The sequence below is a fragment of the Carlito syrichta genome, unplaced genomic scaffold (genome assembly GCF_000164805.1).
Source record: "Carlito syrichta isolate Samal-C Ts95f unplaced genomic scaffold, Tarsius_syrichta-2.0.1 Scaffold66753, whole genome shotgun sequence".
NCBI lineage: Eukaryota > Metazoa > Chordata > Mammalia > Primates > Tarsiidae > Carlito > Carlito syrichta.
The window spans coordinates 78,102-102,939 of NW_007010849.1; the positions used below are offsets into that span (position 1 = coordinate 78,102).

General features: G+C 44.0%; 1 protein-coding gene across 2 annotated transcripts in view; it reads right to left on the reverse strand.

The window, feature by feature from the left end:
- The window catches only part of DAP (death associated protein), an 82,972-nt gene that overhangs the window by 49,179 nt on the left and 8,955 nt on the right, over nucleotides 1–24,838 (reverse strand). For both annotated transcript variants that reach the window (XM_021709058.1, XM_008051595.1), the window contains exon 2: nucleotides 20,300–20,396. In XM_021709058.1, the coding sequence (XP_021564733.1) occupies nucleotides 20,300–20,396 (97 nt within the window). The remainder of the gene's footprint in view (nucleotides 1–20,299; nucleotides 20,397–24,838) is intronic.

Below are 24,838 nucleotides of genomic sequence, written 5' to 3' on the forward strand. Positions count from 1 at the left end.
CCCATCTTGCTGGGCGCGACTTCTCCGGCCCACAGCTATATGGACCAGAGAACCTCGCCTGGGATTGCGCTAATAAATTTTTCTTGGCTCCTTTGTTGCCGTTTCGCCTGATCTGGTTTCGTTTACCTTACAGCTGGAACTACAGGTGCACTCTACCACGCCCAGCTATTTTTTGATTTATTGTAGAGACGAGGTCTCGAACCCATAGGGCAGGTCTCGAACCCGTGGGCTCAGGCAATCCACTCGCCTCCGTCTCCCAAAGTGCTGGGATTACAAACTGAGCCACTGAGCCCGGCTGAAGATACAACTTTGATCATTACACCCACAGCACTGGGCAGAGGCCTGCCTGGCTAGGCCTTGAGGAAGCTCTGGAGATAACCCCCCACATGGTGCCCTCATATCAAAGTGCCAGTGATGAAGGGGAGAGAATCAGAGAGGAAGAGGAGGGGGCAGGTCCAGTCAGCCTGCTCCCTGGTATCAGCTACATCATTTATTCCGCTTTTTCAAAATGACTTCTGATGCCAATCTCTTATCCAGTCTAGAATTCCTGTATTTCTGCCTATCAAAGATCTATATGTGCTTACAGGATCAAAGAGTATCAACTTTTCCATGTCAACAAAGCAGCATGTTAATTAACAATATTTATATTGTGAATCATTCTAGTTTTTTCTCAACCCACAGAACTTATTTAACATTACAGGATATCAACAACCCTATCCCCACAAAGAGTGTTAGGTTTCAAAAAGGTCAAAACAATTCCCTTTCTACTGAACCCATGGGTAGCTGCAAGTGAACCTGAGCTACAGAGGTCATGCTGTGCTGTTTCGCAGGCAGGAAGCTTAGACAGATACAATGAATTAGTGCTCTTACAGTCAAACTTTATACCCAACCACAGTCTTCGAAAATAAGCACTCACAAGAGAACTTGCGTATTTCTACTCACCATCTTAGCTTTCCTCCCTTCATTTCCTCCCTCCCATGATGCCCCCCAAAAGGGAAGCAACAATTACTTCTCTCAATTTAGTCAGATTGGCTGAAGTTGCCCTAAATTTCATTATCATCACCCCAAGAGAAACGGCTGCAAGGAACACTGAACAGATGTCACTTACAATCTTCTTTATTCCTGACTTATGTAAATTCAAAGTTATCTAGTCAGCGGTGTTGCTAAATTCTTAGAATGCCAGCCATCTTCTCTCCTCAGTGTTCTGTGGCTGACCCATGCAGACCTCTGCCTTGTAGACCGCCGGGGCCGGCCGTATCTACACAGCATCTGACCCACACACTAGACAATGCACGATGATTGTGAAATCCTCAGCCTCAAGCTAGCGTGTACGTCTTGAAGCCATGTCCACAAAGATTCTCCTCTGGCCTCCCCTTAGCAGAAGCCTCATTTTTCCAGGGACCCCAAGTGGATGGTGGAGAAGCCCCGCCTGGTCATCCTGGCGCTGTGAGAGCCTGCCCAGGAGCTCAGATATGCTGGCTCATGGGACTCTGCTGCACAGCTAGGGGCCTGGGCCGGTTGTCCGGCATCCACCATGATTCCATCTCGCCACGTACATTCTGCAGGGGATCTTGGCTGTCATCAGTGGGGGTTGAGAAAATGTGATCGGGCAGCCCCACATGCAGTTCTCTCGGGATGAAGAGCCCTTGTGCTCTCTGCCTGCTTCACCTTCTCCACAGCATTGCTGAGTTCACCCATCACATCGTAAGCACAACTGTCCATGTGTTTCTCATCAGTCACCCCCGCTGGAATGCACACCCTGGGACAAGAGGGTCTTTGTTTTGCTCGTGAACACATTCCTGCAGTGCAGGAGGGTGCCCAGCACAGGGCAGGTGCCGACAGGTCTCAGGCTAAATGAATGGCCACATGCAGGGAGAGGATGCCCGGATGTGGCTGTTCTGGGAAACAGCTAAGGGCCATTGTCTACAAATTAGGGCACAAAAACTCTGTCCCTTACAGATCCACTAGAAGAATGGGGGACCGTGAACTTCTAGTAACTTAACCAGGGGGCTCTGGTTAGTTCAGACAGGACCTGCTGTAAAGACTAATCTTTAAGGAGACATGGCCTTACTCATAATCCCCTGTTTTTTGTTGGCCATTACTTATATATATTTCTGGGTTCAAACATGCACACCCAGAGATCAGTCTTAAAAGGGGCTCCATTAAATGCCAGGGGAGAGGAACTGTTCTGTGTCTTTGGCTGAGTGCCAGCTGTTCATCAGACCCTAGGACTGGATTCATGCCTCTTGCTGCTAGGATCAATGGCTTCAGACCCTAGGCCCTGCTTGGAGGCTCCCAGGTTCTAGTTCCAGGCTCTGACACCTGGCTCAGCTGCCCCCCACCCTGGACTTCACTCCTTCTCAGCACAGACCTGGGCCACCTACTCCTTCCCCAGTCCTGGGAGGCTTCCTTGGACTGGCTCTTGCCCGGCCACATTGCCCACGGAGCTGGCCTTTGAGCCTGACTTCCAACTTCCACTGCACCGCAAATCATACACCAGAGACTATCTTAGCAGTGTCTGACTTTGGGAAAGTCAGGACAGTTCTGGCCAGTGAGTTTGCTAGGGGCTCCAGCAAAGCTTTGCTTGCTCCTAAAAAAGAGATGCAGGAAGAGCTGCCTGTTTCTTCTCTGGATACCACTTGCTGGATGATGGGAGGTTATTGGCCCAGGCTCCACCGGCCTGTGGTGCAGGCTAGTCCAGGAGGTGGACTTGGAAGAGCCCAAGGACCGCCTCTTATGCAGCCAGCTCCACCCTGGGACTTCTGCAGAGACTCTTGTGTCCTGGACATGCAACCTGGCTACATGCACAAGCCTCTCTCCCCGCTCCCCCAAGTGTCCCAGTGTCCCTGGAGACTACAGTCATGGCCCTCCAGGAAGTCCTTTCACCACACTGCACCTCTACTTTCTTAGCTATGAAGCCTGGGCAGCTTGGTGAGATCTCATCTCTACAATAAATCACAAAAATAGCTGGGTGTGGTGGTGTGCATCTGTAGTTCCAGTTACTTGGAAGGCTCAGGTGGAAGGATCACCTAAGCCCAGCAGGTTGAGGCAGCAGTGGCCATGAGCGTGCCACCGCACGCCAGCTTGGGTGACAGAGTGAGACTCCAACTCAAAAAAAAATTTTTTTTTAAATCATTTAAATTGTGAAATTAAGTGGCTTTTAATACCTTCATTGTGTTGCACAACTCTCACCACTATCTAATTCCAGAACTTTCATCATGCTCAGAAGAAACCCACACCGACCGAGCCATCACTCCCACCCTCCAGCCTCCCCAGCTCCTGGCAAGCAATAACGTAATCTGTTTTCTGCCTATATGGATTTGCTTATTCTGGATATTTCATATAAACAGAATCATATAAGGTATGTCCTTTGTGTCTGTTTCTTTCACTTAGCATGATGTTTTCAAAGTTCATCCAATGAATCGGCTCTTCACTCCTTGTATGTAGAAATTGCATTTTGTTTCTTCATTCACCAGTTGATGCAATTTGGGTTGCTTCCATGTTTTGGCTATTGTGAGTAATGATGTGATGAACACTCATGGGCAATTTTTTGTCTGAACACCTGCTTTCACTTCTCTTGGGTCTGCCCCAAGGAGGAGAATTGCTGGGTCATGTGGCACTGCTGTGTGGCTTCCTGAGGGTCCACTGAACTGCTAAACATAGCAGTAAGGACTTCTTTCTCACTTTTTGCTGTAAAAAATTTTGTTTATTATGGTAAAAAAAACCAACATGCATCATAAAATTTACTATCTTAACCATTTTTAAGTGTGCAGTAAGGTTAAGCATATTTGTATTGTTGTGAAACAGATCTCCAGATTTTCTTCATTTTTGCAAACTGGAAACCCTATACACACGAAGCACTAACCCCACAGTCCCCTTTAGCCCAGCCCCTGGTGGCCACCATTCTGCTTTCTAGATCTGTGAATCTGACAGCTTTAGAAACCTCATAGAAATAGAACCATGCGGTGTTTGTCTTTTGGTGGCTGGCTTCTTGCATTTAGCACAATGCCCTCAAGGCTCATCCCTGTTGTAGCATGTGACAGGATTTCTTTCCCTTTCCAAATTTTTTAAATTTTTTGAGTTGGAGTCTCACTGTTGCCCAGGCTGGAGTACAGTGACATGTTGACAGTCTCCACCTGCTGGGCTCAAGCTATCCTTCTGCCTCAGCCTTCCAAGTAGCTGGAACCACAGGCATGTGCCACCATGCCCAGTGAATTTTTTGATTTGTAGAGATGAGGTCTCACCAAGTTGCCCAGGTTGGTGTCAAACCCCTGGCCTCAGGCAATCCTCTTGCCTGTGTCTCCCAAAGTTTTGGGATTACAAGCGTAAGCCACCACACTCAGCTGTCCTCCCTTTTTAAGGTTAAGTAATATTTCATTTTACACACACACACTTTGTTTGTCCATCATCTGTCAGTTGAACGTGTGGGTGCTTCCACCTCTCAGCTACTATGATAATAGTGCTGCTATGAGCATGGAGTATGGATACATCCTGGAGACCTTGCTACTACTTCTTCTGGATACATACCAGAAGTGGATGAGGGTTCTTTTTAACATTAAAAAAAACCTTGTGGATCCCTAACTAACAGATGTCTTCCCTGTGGTATCTCGAATCTCCTGGATCTTGAGCAAAATGTGACATCTTATCTCTCCAAGGTTCCCCCAGGGAGTGCCTGAGTCAGGTGACCTCTCAGGGTGTGTCCTGTTCTAAAGCTGACAATTCTATAAGGATTTCTTGAGTCTAACACCACGCAATACTCCAGCCCACATACATTCAGCACTCCCGAACACAGCCCTGCCTTGCCCCCTTGTGTAAGTGGGAATCAAAGTCAGCCTGTTGCCTGGAGAAAGCTGAGGACCCAACAGGACATGCCTACAAAGGTGGAGACTTTCCTTCCCCAGCACCTGCACTACCCCACTCACTTCTGCTCACCATCTGAAAGATAGGAAGTAATCAAGTCTATATATTATCAAACTATCTTACCTTTAAATCATCTAAGTCTAAGCTAATCATTACTGACCCAGCAAGTATTTCCTAAGTGCTGGGCATTCCTAGATGGTTGAAGTCAATGGGGCTTATTTAGATAGAGAGGGCTTAAGAACTTCAGGTGCAATGATTTTAATGTAATCAACTCAATAAAGGGTTTGCGTTTCTATGGAGTTACTATTGCACATTTTATTCTGTAAAATCAAACCACAGGAGAGTTGATTTAAATTCAGTTCATATGTTTATGTCATAAGAAAACAGTCCTCATAAATAGCACAACCCTTTGAGTTCCAACATAAAAACAAAAGAGTTGTCCTTTCCAAGAGGCTGGCTCGGCCGATTCACAGAGAAGCGCCTGGAAGGAGGAACTGACGGCTCCATTTCCTTTCTTCCCTCCTTCAATCAGATAAAAAGAGCTCTCCTGGTACAGATTCGAGTATGACAGTCTTGCAATGAGGCTGGGGGCTTGTGCAGGCAGGGGGAGCAGGAGGGAGCACTCAGAAGCTAATAAATCACACCTGGTTTCCACCTCTGCTAGGACCAGCTGTTGTGCACACACTGTCTCAGAGCCTGTTACCAGCCGCAACAGGCCCTGGAGGAGAGCCGGGACTTCCTCACGCTCTCTCATCCTAGATCTGAAAGAGTTCAGCCAGGATCTCGTGACATATGGATATCCATATGCTCTGTCCCTCTGCAGTGAAGCTCTGATTCACTAACTGCCAGGCCTAGCCTCCTCTGGTGTCCATCTACGTGAGTGGAGGAAGTGGGCTGGATCCAGGAAGAATCCTGATCACGTTAATGCCTGGGACTTCGACACAGTCATGCTCTGTGTTCATAGGGCAGTTCTGGGCAAAAGCTCTTGAAATGCACATACCAGGGGAGACCCCCCAAAACCCTGAAATTATCTTTAGGAAGGAGGGGCCCCTTGTAGTACACTCGGAATTTGTTCCTCTGGATCAAACGGTCAACCAAAGTTTTTAACTGGAAGTTTTGAGAAGACTGTGTCACAATTTATGGAAGAAACATCCTGAGTTGTGGCAAATAGGTGGCTGGTTTGTCCTCTAAAACAACACACCTGCCCACACCTCACTGAGTGTTCAGTTTTGGTCAAAAATCAGTATGATCCTCACGCTCCACCCTCCCTATTCACCTGAACTCACCCTGAGTAGCTTTTTTTGTTTGTTTCCCAGTTGAAAAAAAGTCCTCAAAGAGAAACATTTTGCCGATGTAGAAAAGATGAAACAAAAAACGGCAAAAGCACTAAAAGGGATCCAGATTGACAAGTTCAAAAACTGTTTTGAGTGGTGAAAAAAATCATCTTGATAGGTGTACTTCATCAAACAGAGAGTACTCTCAAGGTGACTTAAGTTTAAGCATGTAAGAATAAATATACATTTTTTAAATAAATAAATTCCAGGGTTTCTTTGGGTTGCCCCTCATAGTTGCATACGACTGATCATGCTCAAACACACATATCCATAGGTGTTGGAAGAAATGTTTAATTTCTACTACATGTAACAACAGAACTGATGTTGGGCCACCATGAATCAATCAATGACTAGGGCAGTCCCTTGTGCGTAGAAGGTGATGATTTAGTAGGAAAATGAGATGAATAGAGCATCTATTCTATTTACATGTTATGTTTCATCTAAAGAAACAAAACAAAATGAATTAAGTTTTGCTGCTACTTACTATGTAGATGGTGGGCAGACTGTCCCCACCCAACCTCATGGTCCTGAGGGTGCCCAGGAAGGAGCGGGATGGCCATCCACTGGCCCTGTGCCCCTTCCATTGCCTTCAGAGTCCTGAAACAGACATATGCCTCTTCTGGTTAATGGGGTAGTGAATTAAGTTCTCCAGCTTTATCCTTAATAAGTCCCAAATGCCTGAGACTGTGCTCAATTGTATTATAAATGGACTTTAACTTTTACAAAATGGACAAGTGGCTCGAAATGATTCCAGCAAGAAAAAAACCTCCTGGAGGCTGAAATTAATCCCAATATAAACACAAGCAAACAAAAGAAAAGGGAAGGGCTTATAATTGTACTCATTATAACCATGTTACAAACACTGACACACGATCCAATCAGACTTGACAGAATGCCACAAAACCTGAAATGACATGGAAGGCCATTAGAAATTTAGATTTGCATCCTGAATCATGAATGGGAAATCCCATCTCAAGGGCACCTGGACCTTGAGCTATCAGCTAATGACAGCATGAGGTCACAGTCATTAACAAGACATTTAAAATATTGCTTACTTCAATCCAGCAATCCCACTACTAGGAATCTACCCAAAGGACTAGAGGTCATCATATAAAAAAGACACCATGTCCCCACGTTCACTGCAGCACAGTTCACAGTCCCAAGATCTGGAATCAAGATGCCCATCAACTGATCAGAGGATAATGAAAATGTGGTATATATACACTGTGGAATACTACTCAGCAATCAAAAAGAATTAAATGTCTTTTTGCAGCTACTAGGATGGAAGTGGAGAACACCATTCTAAGCAAACCAACTCGGGAACAGAAAACTGAACACTGCGTATTCTCATTTATAAGTGGGAGCTAAACTAAGGATCTACAAAGGCAGAGAGAATGGTACGATGCAGGGGTCCCCATTCCTTGGGCTGTGGACCAGTACTGGTCTATGGCCTGTCAGGAACCCGGCTGCACAGCAAGAGGTGGGTGGCACCATTAGAGTCTCATCAGAGTGTGATCCCTATTGTGAACTGCAAATGTGAGGGATCCAGGTTACACACTCCTTATCAGAATCTAATTTTTGATGACCTCCCCAGCCTTCATCCCTGACCCGTGGAAAAATTGTCTTCCACAAAACCGGTCCCTGATGCCAAAATGGTTGAGGACCACTGGTATAATGGACACTGGAGATTCAGGGGAGGAAGGATGAAAAATCCCCTAATAGGTATAGGTGGGAGTGTTGGGTACATTTAAAGCATCGACTTCTTCACCACTATACAATGCAGCCATGTCACCAAAAACTATTTGTACCCCCTAAAGCTACTGAAATAAAGAAAAGAAAAGATGGCTTATTTTACCTTTACCTAATATGTTACCATCCATCTTGTACACATTTCATAATTCCCATGATAGTAGTATAGTGCACATGTGTAATTTAAAAATAAATACACATATATTGGGGGTGCAGAAATTTCTTTTTCCTTACTGATGGGGTGTGCGATCAGAGTTTGGGGTCACACCCCTGAAACACAGCATCATCCTGGTCAGGGAGACAGGGTGTTGCAGTGCACAGGGGAGAGAGGGAAATATTTGCCTTGTAAGCCTCACAGCTAAATCGTGGTGCTGCCGCTGCCATGGATGCCAATAGAGCAGGGCGCTGCCAGTCAATGGCAAGTGGCACCAGGTGCTGCTTGCTTGCTGCCGATTGTACTGTGCTCCCCCCAAACATACACTGAAATCCTGGTCAACAGTACTTAATTTGGAAATAGGGTTGTGGCAGATGTAGTTAGTTAAGATGACGTCATACTGAAGAAGGGTGGGCCCCTAATCTAATACGACTAGTGTCCTTATAAAAGGGAAATTTGAGGCTGAGCACGCTGGCTCATGCCTATAATCCCAGCATTTTTGGAGGCTGAGGCAGGAGGACTGTTTGAGCCCAGGAGCTTGAGATCAGCCTGGGCAATATAGCAAGACCTTGTCTTTACAAAAAACAAACAAAAAGCTAGCTGGGTATGGTGGCATGTGCCTGTAGTCCTAGCTACTCGAGAGGCTGAGGTGGAAGGATCACCTGAGCCTAGGAGGTAGAGGCTGCAGTGAGCTGTGATTGTGCCACTGTACTAAAGTCTGGGTGATAGGGTGAGATCCTGACTCCAAAAAAAAAAAAAAAGACTGGGCTCAGTGGCTCAGCCTGTAATTCCGCACTTTGGGAAGCCGGGGAGTGGATTGCCTGAGGCTGTGGGTTCGAGACCTGCTGGGCAACTTGGCGAGACCTCATCTCAACAATAAATCAATTAGCTAGGCATGGTAGCATGCGCTTGTAGTTCCAGCTCCTTGGAAGGTTGAGCGGAAGGATCGCCAGAGCCCAGCAGGTGGAGGCTGCGGTGGCCAGGAGCATGCCACTGCTCTCCAGTGTGGGTGACAGAGTGAGACTTCAACTAAAAAAAATAAAAATAAAATAAAAATAAATAAAAAGGGGAAATCTGGACACAGACACACACACAGGAAGAACATCACGTGAAGGCTGGAGTGATGCCACCACCAGCTCAGGAACTCCCAGAAGCCAAGAGAGAGGCTGAAACAGATCCCTTCCCAGCGCCCACAGTGTGACCCTGCTGACATCGTGATCTCACACTTCCGGCCTCTAGAATTGTGAGGCAATACATTCTGTTGTTAAAACCACCCAGTGTGTGGCACTTCGTATGGCAGCCCTAGGAAACTCGCACACTGCTTCTCGAAGAAGAGGCAGCCAGCCTGCCAGGAAGTTCTGCCAGTGTAACCTGGGTGGAGATGAGAGTGGGCTTGACCTAGCCTTCACAGAGGGACCTGGAGAGGGATGCTGCCCTCCCTCCCTTGGCGGCCTCTGGCGGATCCACCTTACATGGAACTTAGTGGGCAGTGTATGCTACAAGCTGGTGTGGACTGTTGTCAAGGGATTTGGGGGAACGCACTGGTTCTGTCAACTTTCTGCTGCCCAAGCTGCTGCAGGCAAAATGATAACACTCACCATTCCCTTCCTGGTACACTAACCAGGACGCTTCATCAACGCCTCCTTCTACCTACAGACTTCGCACACCAATCTCTGAGTCTCACTCAGGCAAACCTAACAGGAAGAGCTGCTCAGCAGTGACAAGCATCTTCCCCATTTTCCTTTCCAGGGCAGATGGGCCTTGTGTTCCTATTTTATGTTGCCATGACATTCTGCCTCAGGTGCTTTTTATTCTGTACAGCTTCTCCCAGAAGAGGCATCTCAGTCCATAAGCAGTTAGCCCCCCTTCCTGAGGACATTCCATGTCACTCAAGGGCGTGGCCACATCGAGACCCTGCCCTTGGCCCAGGGTGGGGCTTTGCAGCCCTCTGCACTCCAGCCCCTGAGCCAGCTGTGGCCACCATGTCATGGGCTCTGCCTGATAGCATGGGGCACTCAAGACAACATGGGAGTTGGCAGTTGGCTGGCACTCAGTATCCCTGGTTCACTGGCATCTCCACACACATCATGGAAAAAACAAAAGATATACCTCTTTTAAAAGGCAGCTGACAACTGGCCTGGATATAAAAGATGACGCTGGAAGTTAAGGGTGATGTTGACATTGGTTAACTACATGGTGTAATTAAAGTTCAAACATGTAGATCATGGTTTAAAGATCAAAAAAAAAAAAAAAAAAAAAAAATCCCAGGCAGTCATGAGATCAGAGCCTGCACCATCTTTTAACTTAAGTTTTAAATTTTTGATTTTTTTTTTAATAATTAACTTTACTGAGAGAACCATTAAAAATTGTCAGAGATCACCATTTGGCATCTGTTATAGGTTGACCCGTGTCTCCCAAAAAGGATATTTAGAAGTTCTTGCCCCCAGTACTTCAGAATGTGACCTTATTTAGAAATAAGGTCATTACAGAAGTAAAGATTAAAATGAGGTTATTAGGACTAGCCCTAATCCAATATGACTGGTATCCTTATAAAAACAGGAAAATTGAACCCAAAAGCACACACAGGGAGGATAACAGAAAGAGACACAGGGAGAACACACCATGTAAAGGCAGAGGACTGGAGTGATGCATCTACAAGCCAAGGAATGCCAGCCATGGCAGCAAACCACCAGAAGTCAAACAATGCAGAGAACAGATTCTTCCTCACAGCTCTTAGAAGGAACCAACCCTACCAACACTTGGATTTCAGTCTTCTAGCATCCAGAACTGACTATAAATTTGTTATTTTAAGTCATCTAGTTGTGAGTACTTTGTCAAGGCAGCCCTAGGAAACTAATACAGTATCCATACAGTAGTAACTGTTTCAGGAAAGAATCATCAGTGAATGCTAAAAGTAGCAGGTGAAAGTGGGATGAGAAACAGGACATTCATATAGTCTCAAAATACCTTCCCACAAGATACTTGTCAGTTACAAAGGGTAAAGCGGTCATGGGTAAAGCGGTAATTTTATAGTAGAGAAACTTGGCAGACACCACCTAAACCAAGCCATCGAAGCTGGCATCCCAGGTCCTGTGGCGTGGAGCATCCTGTGACTCCTGATCTGATGCACCAGGATGGGCAAGGCATTGCTTCTGTGGCACCCTTGTTCCCAAAGTAGGACCTGGACCCAATCACGGAGAAACAGCAGCGAAACTGAAATTGAGGAACATCCTACAAAATAAATGACCTGTACTCTTCAAACATGTCAAGGTCATGAAGGATTTTAAAAAGCTGGACAACTGTTCTAGATGTAAAAAGACTATGGAGATATAACTAAATGGAGGTATTATCCTGGACCTAAATCTAAGGCAGTAGTGGGACAACTGACCAAATCTGAGCTAATGTCTATAGATAACAGTACTGTTTCAAGGTCAATTTTCTGACGGTGATAATTATACAATCCTTGCTTTTTGGTACACACATACTAAAGCATTCAAGAGCAAAAGGGCCCTTCAGAAGAAAGTTCACAGAGACAGACAGACAGATGTGTATTTAGGTCTGTGAGGATAAGAAATGGGGGGAGTAGATGAGTAAAAATTGTACCATATAGGGAAAACAGTGAGGGATAGATGGATTTTTTGATGCTTTTGTTTGTTTTATAATTTTTCTGTATATGTGAAATTATTTTTAAATAAAAAATTTCTTTTAAAAAAATTACCACAGATGTGATAATAACTATCACTCACAATGCCCGAAATTGTTAGAAGTATTTATATATATTGTCTCATTGACCAAGGAGAGGCCTACTTAGGTTGGGAAGAGATGAGAGTTGAGAGCCCTTTACAAGGCTCGGGCACACACACAGAGCCTGGTGAAGCCTGCGCGTAGGGCAGGAAAATAGAGACACACCTTCCAAGCATTCATATCCTAAGCTATTAGAAGTGGGAAGGCTCTAATCCCATCTCTAATTAGTTTGATGTTTTTGAAGTCTTGGATCTAACTAGAGTTCAACACAATCCAAACCAAGTTCAACTAACTTTGCAGTATTACATTGATTTAACTTTTACACACACACACACACACACACACACACACACACACACACAGTCTCACACAAAAGAATTTGAACAGAAAAGGCATGTCATTTTCAAATTTGGTGTAAATATTATTTACTTCAGTCTCTAATGTTATTTCTGTCTCTTTTTTAAAAAAAATGCGAGGTCTTACTTTCATTAAAAATTATAAGATGTGAAAAAGTGATGTGACCTATTGTAAAGAAAGAAACAGTTAACAGAATCAGGAACCAATTCCAGATGTTGAAATAATCAGATGGGAATTTAAAAATAACTATGGCAAATATGTGTGAAAAGAAAGGGAACTTCAGCAGAGAAACTGAAACTGTATGTTTTAAAAAGCCAAATGGAAGTGCTGAAAGTTCAAAAAAAAAAGGATATCAGAGATGAAGTCTCTCAATGAACTTATCAGACTAAGCAACAGAGAAAGAAATCAGGTTCAAAAGAAATTGTTTAATAGAAACTATCTAAACTGAAATAGGTCAAAATAAACTATTTAAACAAAGGCAATAAAAAAAGAGTTGGGTGGGGAGAGGGAGAAAAAGAACAGTGTACTCATCTGTGAACATATCAAGTGGTTTAACACAGGTATAGTGGAAGTCTCAGAAAAAGAAGAGAGAATGAAGCAGAAGAAACTTTTGAGCTGTTCCCTTCCCAACCTTGGCTGGTTCACCCTTTCTTAGGCAATCTGTGGGTCCCTGGTTCCAGGAGGCCACAATACTGATGTCAAACTCAGTGTGGAAACCCATTCAGCCTAGTGCACTGCAGCCCAGAACTCCCAGGTTCAAGCAATCCTCCCACCCTTGCTTCTTGAATAGCTGGGACTACAGACCATGCCCAGTTAGAAGAAAGTTTTGAAAAGATAATGGCAACAAATTTTTAAAACTGATGACACTAAACCATAGATCAAAGTTGTTCAGTGAATCCCAAATAAGAGAAATACAAAGAAAATCACACTTGGTGTATCACAAACTATTGAAAAACAAAACTAAAGAGGAACTCTTAAAAGCAACCTGATATACACAGAAAATATTACAAACAGGAAATAATGACAAGAATTACAGTTGACTTCTTGCTGAGCACAATGGAAGCCAGGAGATGATGGGATACTAACTTTGCAGTGTTGAAAGAAAAAACTTGGAACTAGAAATTCAATATATGGTGAAAACATCTTTCAAAAGTAACAGCAAAACAAATATATTTTCAGGTATACAAGAGATAAAAGAATTCATCTCCAGCATACCTTTACTATAACAAATGCTTTTAGAAAGAGAATAAAACAGATAGAAACCCAGTCCTGGGGTAAGAAATAAAGGACACAAGACAGAATAAATAGGTAGAAATGCACCTTTAAAAAATATTTACATCTATCTCCATTTAAGCTTCTTTAAATGATGCTGGGCATGGTGGCTCAGGTCTGTAATCCCAGCCCCTTGGATTGAGGCATGAGGATCACTGAGGTCAGGAGTTCAAGACTAGCTTGGGCAAAACAGCAAGACCCTCATCTCCAAAGAATAAAATAAAATAAAATTAGCTGGGTATGGTAGCACACACCTATAGTCCCAGCTACCTGGGAGGCTAAGGCAGGAGGATCATTTGGGACCAGAACAGGAGATAACAGTGAGCTATGATTGTGCCACTGCACTTATAACCTGGGCAGAGACCTTGTTTCAAAAAGAAAGAAAAAAGAGCACTGATTATTAGAATTAAAAACAGTATTGATAAATGTGGAAGTTGTCCCATCTCTTCATAAGTGTGTGCTCAGTAAAGTCATGTTGCTAGCTTAAAATGACAGTGATGGAGTATTTGCATCATAAAATAGCAAACACTACAAATTAGGGCTTTTTTTTTCCTGGTAAGCCAGTAGTTAAGTAGTCACCAGCATATGATTTTCATAGTACCGGTAGACCTATAGGAAACAAGCACAAAGTGGGGAGAGTGGTGATTGGAAGTATTCCGCTGGAAGGTTCTTAAATTGTTTATGAAGAAGCAGAACAGTTTTTGAAGGCAGACTGAGTTAAACAAGGGTTGGCAAAGATTTTCTATGAAGTGTCAGATAATAAGTTCAGTAATAATTATGTATTCCATTTTTGTGACATCACCTACTTGCTAAAATTTATTTATAACTCCAACATCCATGTTTGTGATGTTTTCATGGTCATTCACAGACACGCACAAAGCAGTGACAGTTTAGAGTCACCCAACTTGTACATTCCCAGTTGAGGTCACAGTAGGTGGTGCTCTGCCTTGTTGTTTCAGTTTTCATACTATAAGAGTTCTTTTCATGGTTTCCACTGTCAAGATGCTCCTTTTGTTTTGTAATTTTAAAAACATATATTTGGGGAGATGCCATGAGACTGTGCAAATATCCTGGTTTATATCAAACGTTCACCCATCAGTCCTCACACCCATTGATGAATCTTGTCTACAACACTGACTGTGCTGTTTGCCTCCTGGTGATATTCCATTTTCCTCCTTCTTTCTATAAAAAAGGGCTATTCCTTCTCCTTCACTTATTAATTCAATTATTTATATCAGTATGAACTCGTGGATATCTATGGGTTAAAATCCAGCACTATCACTATTTTGTTCAGCAAATTGTCCCAGGTTTGGGAGATCCTTTGGGTGGGCTTCTCTGACATTCTGCAGTGCCCCAGTCCTTTGTGGCACACCTCCTTGTGCTCTGGCACTATGCTGTGCTACAGACTCATCTGGTACTTCCTTCCTGGCCCTGGAATCAACCACTTCTCCAGGAAGCCCTGGTTCTCCTATTTGAGTAATGGTGTTTAGACACCAAGGTCTCTGGGGGCTCTAGGGATGCTCATGGCTATAGTTGTGAGTTCTTTAGGCTCTTTCAATGAACTCAGCTAGGAAACAGAGGTGTGCCCACTGACCCCCTCATCCATACTTATTTCTGTCTGTCTGTCTGTATGTGTGTATGCGTGTGTATGTGTTTGTATCTACGATCAATCCATCCATCTATCGCTGCATCCATCTGTCTATCCTTGAATTCATCCATCCATCCATGTATCCATCCATCCAAAACCATGAGTTCACACAGATACCTCCAATTCCCATCCAACAGCACAAAGTCCATTCCAGTCTTCCCCTTTTCCTGTTTGTGACCTCTTTCTCTGAGAGTGAGAAACTTGGCTTTCATGATCTACAATATATTTACTTATTGTTCAATTCCAGTATACACATAAGACAATTTCAGAATTGCTAACCTATAAGAAACCTATATACTAACTGAAGTACCATGAATGTCAAGTTCTTTTTTTGTGTTTAGCTTTATAGTATCCACTTAAAATGCCGTTTTCCAAAGTTACTTAGGTAACTCCCTACTCTTTTCCTTGTGGTTACATTAATCAACCACATTTCTCACTCCCTTCAATATGCCAGTGTGTACGTGCCATTTTGGGTCCCTCCCATATCCTGGTGGATGTGAATTGTTTGCTTAATTTTTGGGTATGTGAAACAGTATCATGGTTCAAGGCCAGCACTACACAAAAGGCCAGCTCTAGGAAGGGCTGCTCCTTTCTCTGCCTTACCACCCATTCCCATTTCCTCTTCCACCCCACCCCTTTCCACCCACCCCTTGTTGGCGACCAAACCCATTCACTTCTGGTTTACCCTTCCAGTCTCCCATTCCTTTTTCATATCTTGTACCAAGCCCAATTCATGGTGAAACCTCAGTAAATGCTTGACATCAAACTGCTTTCTTTAGTGAAACCTGACTCCTGAAGTCCATTCTATGTCTGCAATTTCTCCTTTACATAATGAAACTGGGTCCTTTATCCTATCACACTCAACAAAAGGCTTTAAATCACTGCTTTCCTTAATTGGGTCGGTTCTAAGATAGAATCTAGCAGCCACTCAGGAAAGTATTAGCTAACAGTAATGAAGCCTATTACTCTTCCTGGACACAAAGACCGTCACAGGTAACTAGAGCTCAAATTGACAGAAATTCTTTGGCAATATTTCACCTACATTCTTTTTTCTTCTTCTTCTTCTTTTAAACATAGCATCTTAAAACAACTTGGCCACATAAGAAATTATTTTTATTTTTTGGTTTTTTTTTTTTTGAGTTGGAGTCTCACTCTGTCGCCCAGACTGGAGTGCAGTGGCTGCTCCCGGCCACCGCAGCCTCGACCTGCTGGGCTCCAGCGATCCTTCTGCCTCAGCCTTCCAAGTAGCCGGAATTACAGGCACGCATTACCACACCTGGCTGATTTTTTGATTTATTGTAGAGATGAGGTCTTGCTGCCCAGGCGGGTCTCAAACCCACGGGCTCAGGCAATCCACTCACCTCAGCCTCCCAAAGGCGCGGGATTACAGGCTGAGCCACCGAGCCCGGCTAGGAAATTATTTTTAAATCTGTGGAAAATTACAAGATTAAACAGTGTAAGAGTTGCATAAACATTTGCAAAAAAAATTAGTTACTAGTATAAGCTACAAGGTCCTGTCTTCCTTTCTCCCTTCCTTCCTTCCTTCCTTTCTTTCTTTCGTCACATAATGACATCTTCAATGCTTCAGTTGTCCCTCTTCTCTGTAATCAGTATTTGATTTTCCCACTAATGGGGAAAAACTACCAGAAATGAATCAGTAAACTTAAAACCAGTCTAAAATACCTGGAAAGGAAAAACAAAGAGTCTTGCAAATGTAGCTCTATGGCTAAGGAGGAAATTGGCATCTGACACCATGTACTTATTTTCACATCTGGAGAATACTGGACACAACACAGAAAGATATACAACTCCAGGATTAGGGTAATGTGGATGGTGAAGTCACATGCCATAAGGCATTTCCAAGAGGATCATTATATGTTTTATACATTCTGCAAGTAAATAAACTTTTCCATATATAAGGTAAAACCAGCCCAGAGTCCCTCTGAACCTTGTTGTAAACTGATAACTAGACCATCTACTGATGGTGAGGTTGCAGACGGGTGGGATTATGGACTTGAGAAGTGCAGACAAGGTTATGGGCAACACTGCAATCAGTAAGTTTCATTTATAGAGGGATGCGGGTTACAGTCTATGTCAATCTAGGGGTTTCCCTCACATATTAGGGGTGTGGGCTTCCTTCCAATTCACAACAGACTCAGGGTTGAATCCCAGCCAGGCTACTGACTGCCTGCATATGACTGGGCTGGATCACCTCCCTAAGCCTTGTTTTCTCCATCTATATAGTGGGCACAGTAATACCAATTTACAGATGGTATGAGCATGGAACATGATGTGAAGCACTTAACACACCACAGGAACTGGACAGTTAAGTACAGTCTCGAGGTTGGGAGAAAGAAATCTGGAAGCTCCCGCACTGGCGGGAACATCGGCACTGCCACTTATCTACTGTGTGACCTTGGAAAGGTCGCTTCACTCTCAGAACTGTTGATGAGGGAGCAGTAATCTGGAAGGGGGATCACCACTAACCACCAGCTCTGACATAGGGATGATAACAAAGAGAGGAGATGCAAGGATCAAGTGAATTAATACATTTGGAGCAGGGCTAGGCTCCCTGCCCCTACAAGAATGAGTAACAGTTGTTAGGAACCATGATGGTGCAACCAGCCCAGCAGAAATACAGGAGATGCACAGTGGTGGATGTAAACTATGACACAGGATGCCAGGCCTGGCGTAGGGTTTCAGAAGGAGATGAGTCAGTAACATGCCTTGACGCTGAAGATTGTACACAGGCTCACTCTTTCTATAAATGCTGAGTCAAAGGGTTTGACCCGCAGTGATAAAGAGCCTGGCCAAAGTCAAGGGGACGAGGGCCAACACACCCATCAGGAACGTATGATAGCAACTTGGCTGTAGGGAGCGATCATAGCAAAAAAACAAACCCAAAACAAAAACCTGGCCCATGGGCTCTGCAAACTGTACCCTGCAGCTGACCTACTTAAAAAAATTTTGGCTCTAGAGAGATAGAGAACGAATCTTTATGGTGAATAAGATGCTGAAGTTTGAAGGGCTGGAGTGCTTGATCTTTCTCTGGCAACTGTTCATCCCGTCATATTTATTCAAATCGCTTAACTTCTATAAATGCTACATTTTGCTCATGAAAAAAATCAATAGGGGGAAACTGGTGGGCTGTTCTGTCCTTATTTCTAAACATGCTAATAAATTGCCACCTCTCACTGTATTGACACTATGAGGCAGGGAAATAGTTATTTGTACCTTAATCCACTAAAACGTATAAAGAAAAGCGTGTGTTTTGTTAACTTTCCAGGATTTTTTTTTTCTAGGCAAGGCTTCCTCTTGTCGTCTTTCTTCCCCAAGGAAACAGTTGGCTGTGCAGAAGGGCAGTGACTCCCAGGTTTCTGGATGGAGAATACTACAGTCCCACACGCTCTCATCTTCAATTCCAGATTCAAGAACATTCTAAAAACTCAGAGTTTCCTTATGACTCACATGGAGGCAAAAGATACAAGCCCTAAATTAAAAAAATGTATCTAACTCGTTTTCAACATCATACACCAATGACAGCGTGCTGCCTGAGACCCCGTGCCGTATGGTGTGTGTATGGTTTTTATTCTCCTAAAATCTGCATTATCTTTCTAAAACCCCCACATTTCTGAATTCCAATATGGATTAGGCCCCAAGGCTTTGAGATACAGGACTGTGGATCCGTTACTGATGCCATTATGCTCCAAGTACCATTTGTCAATATTGTTAGTGAGAAAGATAATTCCAGAATTTTCTTTAAACCACCTTCTTTTAAAATCAGAACTTGAGCCGAGCCTTCACACCACTGATCTCATGATTTAAAATGGACAAAAATCACTCAGAAACATCACCCAAAATGTTGTCTTCCCCTCTAGTGGCAGCACCATAACACACCATACAAGGTTTGATGGAACATACCCCATGGTGGGTGACCTATATAGCAGACACGTCCTCCTCATGTGCTCTTAGGAGCTACTGTTCTGGAAGCCTGGTCTGCTCTGGACTCAAATACCAGCTCCACTCACTAGCCAGGTGCATGACGTGGGCAGGTATGCGTCCTCTATGGGGTTCCATCTCCTCACGTATAAACCAGGGAGAATGCCACTCACTATTCAGGAGTGCTGGAGTGACATGAAGTGAAATCATGCACCTGACCCACAGAAATCAGTATTAGCTTCTTTCCATTCCTTTCCCTTCCCATGCTTTCTTTCCTCCTCTGGCTAAGACATCATTTGAAGACAAGTTATAAGCAGACAGCTTACTTAATGTTCACTTTCTCCTGTGTGGACAACACCTGGAGATGTAGTGCCTGCTTGTGCATTACAAGGTCGAAGGAAATGGATTTGTACCAAGGGCCTTGAACCAAATCATTGGAACCTCCAAGAAAAACAGGTGTTGAACAGAGAAGGACAAACTGAGATCCCTGGCCAGGACCCAAAAGGGCTGGAGCCAGAGATATCCCTTAAGGACCTCTGGCCACTCATGGTGTGGCCTCAATGATTCTAGATTTGGCTGGGGAACTGAGGGAGTGAGATACTATAACATTACTTAAGCCAGAAGGGCTTGGCTCAACTACACAGACAGTCAGGCCCACCCCTGAGCCTCGGCTGTGGTCCTCAAGGGTCTCCAAGTCCGGAACTACTGCCCACTGTTCTATTAGTATGTGCTTCTCTGAAATGACAATGGACACCTGAGCACAGAAGACCGGAAGTTGCATGAATTCACTATTTCCTCCACTCTGATGATCTGGTCTTGAGGAGAGAGCGTCAATGGTGGCCATGTGCACTAGGAGAAAAGCAAGGCACCATGGGAAGCTGTTCCTACTCGGCAGTGTCCCTGGCTTCCTGTTTTCCAGAATGGGAGCAGGACAGGTCTCACCCAGCCCCTGGAGCAGGTGGGGGTAGGTCTCTACCTGAAGCCAGATAGGGACACCAGCCAGGGCACAGGGTGAACAGACTGGCTCTCGGATCAGCCAGGGAAGAGGACGTATGTCAAAGGCTCTGTTTCCCCCACCTGGGAACAAGCCCCGCCTCACTGATGGAAAGGGAAAAATACACAGAACAGGGTCCCACACAAGCCAGGAGTTATCAGATGCATGGAACAGAGAACAAATGTTAATGTTTAACCAAATCACGCTGTTGTTTGTAAAGCATGTTCAGGCCATCAGAAGTGTCCCACCTGGGGCTTTCCCATTCTTGGTCATCCTTGTCTTTCTCTTCTTTGGTGTCTCCGGTGTGTGGGTGTTTCTGCACAATCCGCATTCCACCAGCTTTCACTGAAATCCAAACAAAGAGGTAGGATTAATGAGGAAATGGAACTGCTAGTAGGCTGGGTGGGGGGGGGGGCTGGAGGTGGGGGAGGGATGACCAGGAAAGTGTTGGGTTGCTCAATGGTTAGTCTGGAGGGCCCAGCAGTGATAATTATTAACCAGGGAAGGTCAGTGTTGTCTGGGGGGATGCCACACAATAAGCAGTTAATGCCATCTCTTGCTCCAGATCTGCTCAGAAAGGTGCCAAGACTCTTGTTTTCTTTTTTGGTTGTCTTCAAGTATCCACAAAAAAAGAGCAGGGGTATAACCAGAGTACAAGCTGCATGAAGAGAGTGGCTGACACTAAGACTCTGTTCAGCATCTTGACACAAGGCTCACCTCAAACCTGCCCTGTGAGATTTATTTTCTCAAATATCGAGGATGCTTTTGATGGAGTGGCACAGGGCAGCTTCTATGCCTTCACAGAACCCAGTCAAGTGGCAGCAAAGACTTCCACAGCCTTGCCAAACAATGGCTCAATTGCGAAATCTTACCACTGGCAGATGTTCATTCAGTTTTTAAAAACAGTTTATTGATATATAACTCATGTACAATTTGTCTGCTTACACAGTACGATGGCTTTGAAGGCATTTAGAGTTGTACAACCATCACCACAATCAGTTTTAAGGCATTTTCATCACCCCAAAACAGAAACCCCATACCCATTAACAGTCACTCCCTGTCCCCCCTTCCCCAGTTCCTGGCAGCTGGTTCACTTGGATGTGTCTATTCTGGGCATTTGATACAACTGGAATTATCAAATACATGGCCTTTGGCATTTGATATCAGTACATGGTCTTTGGTGACTTGCTCCTTTTACTTGACATGCTGCCAAGGTTCATCCACATTGTAGCATGTGTGTTTTGTTCCTTTTATTGCCAAATAATATTCTATTGCATGGAAATATCATATTTTACTCATCCATTCATCAGTTGATGGACATCTGGCTTGTTTCCACTTTTTTGGCTATTATGAATAATACATCTATGATCAACCTGTATGCAAATTTGTGTGTGGACATGCTTTAGTTTCTTGGGTGTATACCTAGGAGTAGAATGGTTGGGTCACACAGTAACTTTGTATTTATTCTTTTGAGGAATCACCAAACTGGTTTCCTAAGCTGTGGCACCATTTTCAACTCCATATTCTACCAATTTGAGGGTTCCAGTTTTCCACATGCTCACACACACTGGTTACTGTCTGTCTTGTTAATTACAGCCATCCTAGTGGTGTGAAGTGGTGTCTTGCTGTAGCTTGATTACATTTCCATCATGGCTAATATAATAGAATAAAATACTGTGTTGCAAGGGGGGTGGTTCTGGGATCTAATAAGAGTGGGAAATGCTAGGATGGACAACACTAAATGGGCTTCCTCAAGAGGTCTTCTTGGCCTTTGGTGTGCCAACCTGCATCATGAAGATTTATGAGGTACACAGAGCATGCAGTCTCTCCCAAATGTATGAGACCACAGAATTTTTTTTTCTTCAGTAATACCAGTGAAACTCCATTAGGACTAGAGCGTTCCATGGAAGAGAGTCTGGAAAAGCTAGCTCTACATCCAAAAAGCCTCATGCAGCGGTCACCAGCATGTGCCCTGGGGTCAGCAGTTTGTCCACATCCTCAGCTATGGAGTGTCACACTAGCAATTCAGATTCTCAGAAAGTCACTGTTTCATCTGCAGAAGGGGGTGTACCTCTATGACTAAGCCATTTAAACAAGGAGAGTGCGGCATCTGGCAGAGACCTGGCATAGGGGAGTGCTAAAAAGATGGTAGAGCCCTGCCATTGCAGCCGTGGGCCCCCTGGGCTCTCAGGGAGGGCAGACCTCAGCCTCCCCAGGACAGGGACCCTAAGTCTTCTGCTGCAAGACAGCTCACGTCTCATGAAACAGTCAACTTATCCTGCCCATCGTGTCTCTGGTGTTTCAAATCTAGGTAGACCCTGCCAAGTCACAAAAGTCCAGGACAAGTGTCTCTATGAACAGGAAGAAGAATGTGAAAACCGGGCTTGGGCTTACACGTCTCAGGTTTGCTGGACTTTCCCTGGGAGACTTTGCCAGCCTCAGACTTCAGGAAGAGGATGATACTGGTTCTCAGGACCAGCAGTACTCTAGCAGGTCATTAGAAAAGGGCATGAGAGCAGGAAAACACACGGCTGAGTTTCGACGGGTACCTGCTGGTCTGAGTTTGGACCTAAAATCTCCCTGCTGTCCCCTTCCCCCCTTTCTCAGCAGAGGGAACATTCTACTTCAGAAAGAAGGAAATAGAATCCTATTTAGTAATCCTCCCCCAAATCTGCTTTTTATCCCATCAGTTGATTTTTAATCATTTTATTTTTCATTTCTAGAGCTTATTTTTTTGGCTAAAATCCATCAGGTCTTTAACAGAGTCTTATTCTTTTCTCATGTTTTCCTTTATACATGTAATCATTTTAGGCATACTTGTGCTGTCATTGTATGTTCAATTATTCTCTTTCCTAAAGTCCCCAGGAGTCTAATCCTGTTTGCTTTTGTCTACCGATTCTTGCTGTTGTGCGGGGTGACTGTGAATGATAAGCTTGTCTCTACTGGGTTTTGTCGGTGAAGGATTCTACCTGGCATGTGGTGTAGACGACAATCCTTTGGAGAGAGGCTGTGTGTGTTTGCCAGATGAAGAGTCGTGGTTCCTGGAAACCCTTTTAATGACAGATTTCTCAGGATAGAAACTGCCAGACTAACAGTGAAAATTTGAACTTGAAAAATTGTATAAGCGGGTCTGTGTTGACAAATTCTCAAGACTTTTGTCCCCATCCACAGCCTAGGCAGACACAGCCCTGCTTCCTTGCTCTCCCAGGACTGCTGGGCAGGTTTCCCCTCCTCCACCCTCTCCCTGAGGGTTTGGCCTCTGAGAATCAAAAGATCCTCCTCTAGGTCTCAGGTGCTACCATCTGCCTCTGCCTCGTGGGGGCTTAGTCTCATGCTAACAGTCTGCATTTCAGTTCCTTCTTTGTTTTTTGTGCCCAGGAATTCCCTTTGCTATAAGCACTGATTAAAAACAAGACAAAACAAATACCCAAAATAAAATGGAAAAGATCCAGCATTTGCAGGCAGTTTTTTAATCTCAGATTTCTCAGGTTACATAGTCTGCCTCACCATTAGAAATGGAGAGTGAAAATAAAAATCCATTGTACATTAAGATAGCTTTCCATTCTCTTGAAATGTACGATCTGAGAATTATGAATGCTTTTGGGCAAAGGAGGACCCTAGAAGGATTATCCCACTAAATGGTTTTAAAAAATGCACTTCCCTCTCCACCATGTGTAGCCCCTGCTTATAAGAATTGATTAAAGACACTATTCTGGCTGAATTGTGTTCCCTCCAAATTCCTATGTTGAAATCCTAACTGCCATTACCTCAGATGGTGACCATATTTGGACATATCGCCTTTAAAGAGGTAATGAAGTCAAAATGAGGCTATTAGCATGGGGCCATAATGCAATGGGACTGGTGTCCTTTTAAAAGGAAGAGACCCCAGGGATGTGTGCACAAAGAAATGGCCACGTGAGAACACAGTCAGAGGGTACCACCTGCAAGCCACGGACAGAGGGCTCAGGAGTAGGCAGACCTGCTGGCACCTCTACTTTGGACTTCCAGTCCCCAGAACAGTGAGAAAAAAACATCTGTTGTTTAAGCCGCCCAGTGGTATTTTGTTATGGCATTCCTAACAAATGAATACAGATGCCCATTTAAAAATGATCTCTGAATCATTTCAACTTGGCAGACATAAAACTTTTAAACTGTAACTCACAGATGTGTTCTAGAAACTAAGAGTAAAAACGGCTGTACAGCTAACTACAAAGAAAACTGATGATGAATGTCAAGGTGACATCTGAATGATTCTGAAGCTCTTGTGGGCAGCCTGTCTGCTCCTCCATTGAAATAAGTACACGGTGTCAGGGCTCAGTCACCCAGCATTAGCACTTGTGTTTAATTTAGTTTCTGAAAACAATTAACTTCATTTATCCCTCTAAGTATGTTTGGTGATTAATGCAGCAATAAAAAGTGGCAATAATACTAATAACTCAAGGCTGAGACAGATCCATTTTAACCTGCATTACTGCCAAAAAAATATGACAGTACTTATTTATTATGATTGTTGTATCATTGTCTGTAGAGCTCTGCATTTGTAAAACCACAAAGGCAATATTATTTTTGTGGAAATCTTTGCACAGTTATTTACAAATCTAAGCATTTTTAAGAGAGACATTAGGAAAAAAACTCAGATTTTTTGTTACACTGGTTGTTATTTAAATGAGAGTTTCAAATTTAAAGAATAAGGGTCAGAGCCGGCTCAGTGGCTCAGCCTATAATCCCGCGCCTTTGGGAGGCTGAGGTGAGTGGATTGCCTGAGCCCTCGGGTTTGAGACCCGCCT